This window comes from Primulina huaijiensis, chromosome 11 (assembly GCF_012295235.1).
Source record: "Primulina huaijiensis isolate GDHJ02 chromosome 11, ASM1229523v2, whole genome shotgun sequence".
Lineage (NCBI taxonomy): Eukaryota > Viridiplantae > Streptophyta > Magnoliopsida > Lamiales > Gesneriaceae > Primulina > Primulina huaijiensis.
The window spans coordinates 24,263,081-24,266,689 of NC_133316.1; the positions used below are offsets into that span (position 1 = coordinate 24,263,081).

Below are 3,609 nucleotides of genomic sequence, written 5' to 3' on the forward strand. Positions count from 1 at the left end.
ACTAGATGTCTTATTTTCCAAACCAAACCGTGTTATATTTTATGATCAAATAAGTGGAATAGGAAGCAGAACTCTGTCTGTTACCGTTTTCATCTTATTATTTTTAAATGGTGGTCACTATTTTAGTCAGCAATAAAAATCCATAAATAATTAGAAGAGATTCAAAGAAGAATCAAATCAAGATCATGGTAGTATATTCTTTAATTATCAATGAAATATCTTTGAATGAACAATAACAAATTAATGTGACGTCTCACAATGTAGCAAGTGCTAGAAGATCGGATTGAGTTCATTAATAGGAACATAATTATTTAAAAAATGAACTTATAATAACATATATATTACGTGCTCAAGAAATTCATAAACTACATGAAATCATTAAAAATATCTGAAATTTCAAATTGCAAAATGTCGCTGCAGCTTTCCCTTGGTTCGTCTTGATCAGTGCTACTAGTACTGTAGATATAGTTCGAATTAGAATGCAACGGGGCCGGACTCGAGGAAGGGGTCGATATATTCGACAGAACGGACTGGAAACCAAAATCATTGCTGCTATTAGAGTGAAAGGTAGGAGTCTCTGAGGATGAATTTATGGGATCCAGGACGTGTTGGTCTGACACGTTACAGCCATAGTTCATTAATGGTGCATAATCCTCTGTCAAATTTGTGGACATTCCATTGTTATCCTGCCATTCATTAATGAACTCTTGGATTTCTTGGGTTGGCCTGAACCCGGAAAGAATATGTGGGAGTTTTTCAACGTCGCCGCCGTATTGAGTGAACTGGTAAGCCGAATCATGCTGGAACAGAGCAGCAGTAGGTGTAGAAGCCAAACAAGGATCAGGGTTTTGAAAATCTTGAATCGGGTTTTGCATTTGGGAAGAATAATTGATTGGTGAAGGTGTGGGTATTAGAAACTCTTGATTTTGGCGCTGAGTGGATAAAAGAGAAGTGGCTAATCTTATCAACTGAGGATTGATAAAAGGTTGCAACCCTAATAACCTCGAAAAATTCATTTGGGGGGGTGTCGAGTTGTCGTAGAAAGATGAGCGCAGGATTGTGGAAAGGTCCAGAAGATCAAGTCGAGGACTGTGGGTCACGGGGTCTATTCCCATCCGAAGAAGCCTTTTTCGAATATGCGTGTTCCAGTAATTCTTGATCTCATTATCAGTTCGTCCCGGGAGTCGAGCAGCAATTGCGGACCACCTATCAAGTCAAAGGAACAACACTTGTAACTTTTTGAGCCCACCCAAATCTTTGGAAAAGGTGAGGAAATTGAAAATGTTTACATACTTGTTTCCCAAGATGCTGTGAAGTTGAATAATTGTCTCTTCTTCTTCAAATGAAAATCGTCCCCTCTTGATATCAGGCCGGAGATAATTCGTCCACCGCAGCCGGCAACTCTTTCCACACCTTTGCAATCCTATACATGTATTTAACAAAATCAATTAAACTTCTGAGTTTGACTGACACATCAAGAAACAGGAAAAAAAAAAACATCAAGAAACAAACCAGCATTCTTTGGAAGAGTTCTCCAGTTTCCACAGCCGTTCATGTTGATATAATCAACGAGCTTCTGATCTTCTTCCGGCGTCCACGGCCCTTTCTTGAGTCCATTTTTGTCACAACAAGGACTTCTCCCCATTCCAATAGATGTCTCTGTATCCTAAATTTAGAGTTGTAATAATTAAGATTAATGGGCTCCAATGATTGTGGAGGGAAAATAAAGTACGTAGGATCCGTATATTAATATAGTAAGTCATTGGGTTTGGGATGTAGTATATATAGTGGGGGGTAGAATTGAGGCTTAAGGTCATATACATTTTCGTCCAAGTGAATCGTTACCGTCCTTGTTACAAACTCATGCAACGTGTCCCTTCTCTTCTATTTGTAGGCTGTATAAATTGTCAATTCGCTGTATCTTTTTCCTCCTTCACTCAAATCTCTCGTAGTACCAATAATTATTCACTTTCGTGTACCATTAACTAATCTCTTGCAACTAATTTAACCTTCAACTTTAGGTAAAATATAAGATGCAAACAAACATCGTTAATTGGATGGTAAATATTGGTCTATACGTATATGTTTTATAAACTAACGACGTGACACACACGCTACATATATGTAAAATATTATTACTGTTTATGTATAGTATATGTTTACCTTTCAAATATTTGTATTTTCTGTGTTAAAATGATAATTAAATAGAGTTTAAGGTGTTTACCAAATAAATGTGGATAATTATTGATGAGATATTTTAAATATACTAATAAGTACATAAAATAAAATTTGTATTTAAATAGAATATTGTTGAGATGAATCGAAAAGATATATATAATTTCTCCATGATCAGTAAATTCCTCAACACAACTTAGGCAGAGTCGTGGAGCCAAGTCCAGTCTACTCTACATGTATCTACTTTGAATTTTTGGGGCGAGCACAAAGTAAACTGCCTAAAAGAAATTTAAGTCCTTGTGCTTCACAATTCTTAGAAATTGGGAAATAAAAGGCGGGACGAAAAGGGTGATGGCCGTAGCACACTTTTCTCATTTTGTCATTGAAAAAAAATACAAATTCATAATTACCACATAATTTCCAAAAGCAAAATAAGTATAACTTGTATTATTAAGCATCGACCCAGTTAAATATATAATTAGCTTCGGTGTTTTTAAATATACGTACGAACAAAAATTATATATATCCATTCTTTTTTTTTTATTAATATAAGTTTTATTTTTTTTAACTTCAATTTAAATTATCATCACATTTTAAAACGCGTGTGAGATGTAAAATTTAAAACAAACATCATATCATACTATATATGACCAAACTATTTTTGACAATGCTTCAAATATCATTGTCAAAATCGCAGCTTTTGATAAAAGGAAAAGAACAAAAAAAAAGCCAGCAAAATGTTCAGATTTACCACATATTGATTTGGTCAAATATTTGATTAACAAAGATAATGACTGAAGATAAGCACTGTCCATTACCTTTCTGACACACACACACACACACACACATTACCTTTCTGACACACACACACACACACACACATTACCCTTCTTACACACACACACACACACACACACACACACACACACATATATATAACCTTTTGTTTTCCTTAAAAAATTTGTTCGTCAAATCAAAATCCAAATAAATAAGGAACTTCTATAATAATTATTTTATTTTTATTTATTAATTATAAAATTAGTTTTCCCTCAAATATTTTTTTTCATCAAAATTCATTTCGAATTTAGTTTGACAGAAAAGAAATCAATCCAATGTCATTATACTTTAAATGAAGCGTAATATATATAATATTATATTAAATTGTAGTATAAACATACACATCATTAAAGTGAGATCGAGATAGTTATATAACCTAAGTTTTATTGTAAATTACGCAAATTACACATTAATTAGCGTCAATTAAACATTAAACTTTCTCGTAGGAGATGATACTATAAACTACACTGGGACAATAAATGTGTGTGTGTGTGTGTGTGTATATTTATATATAATTTTTTTCTCATAAATTCATGAGGTTAAGGGTATGCATTTTGAGTGATTATATATATATATATATATATATATATATATATA

At 33.2% G+C, this 3,609-nt stretch overlaps 1 protein-coding gene across 1 annotated transcript; it reads right to left on the reverse strand.

Annotated features, from left to right (window-relative positions):
* Window positions 1–251: 251 nt before the first annotated feature.
* Window positions 252–1,796, reverse strand: LOC140988131 (transcription factor MYB41-like). Its single transcript, XM_073457080.1, has 3 exons — window positions 1,513–1,796; window positions 1,294–1,423; window positions 252–1,206 (listed from the first exon to the last, which is right to left on the reverse strand). The coding sequence occupies exons 1-3, from the start codon at window positions 1,643–1,645 to the stop codon at window positions 366–368; spliced, it is 1,104 nt and encodes a 367-aa protein (XP_073313181.1). The 5' UTR covers window positions 1,646–1,796; the 3' UTR covers window positions 252–365.
* Window positions 1,797–3,609: the final 1,813 nt, after the last annotated feature.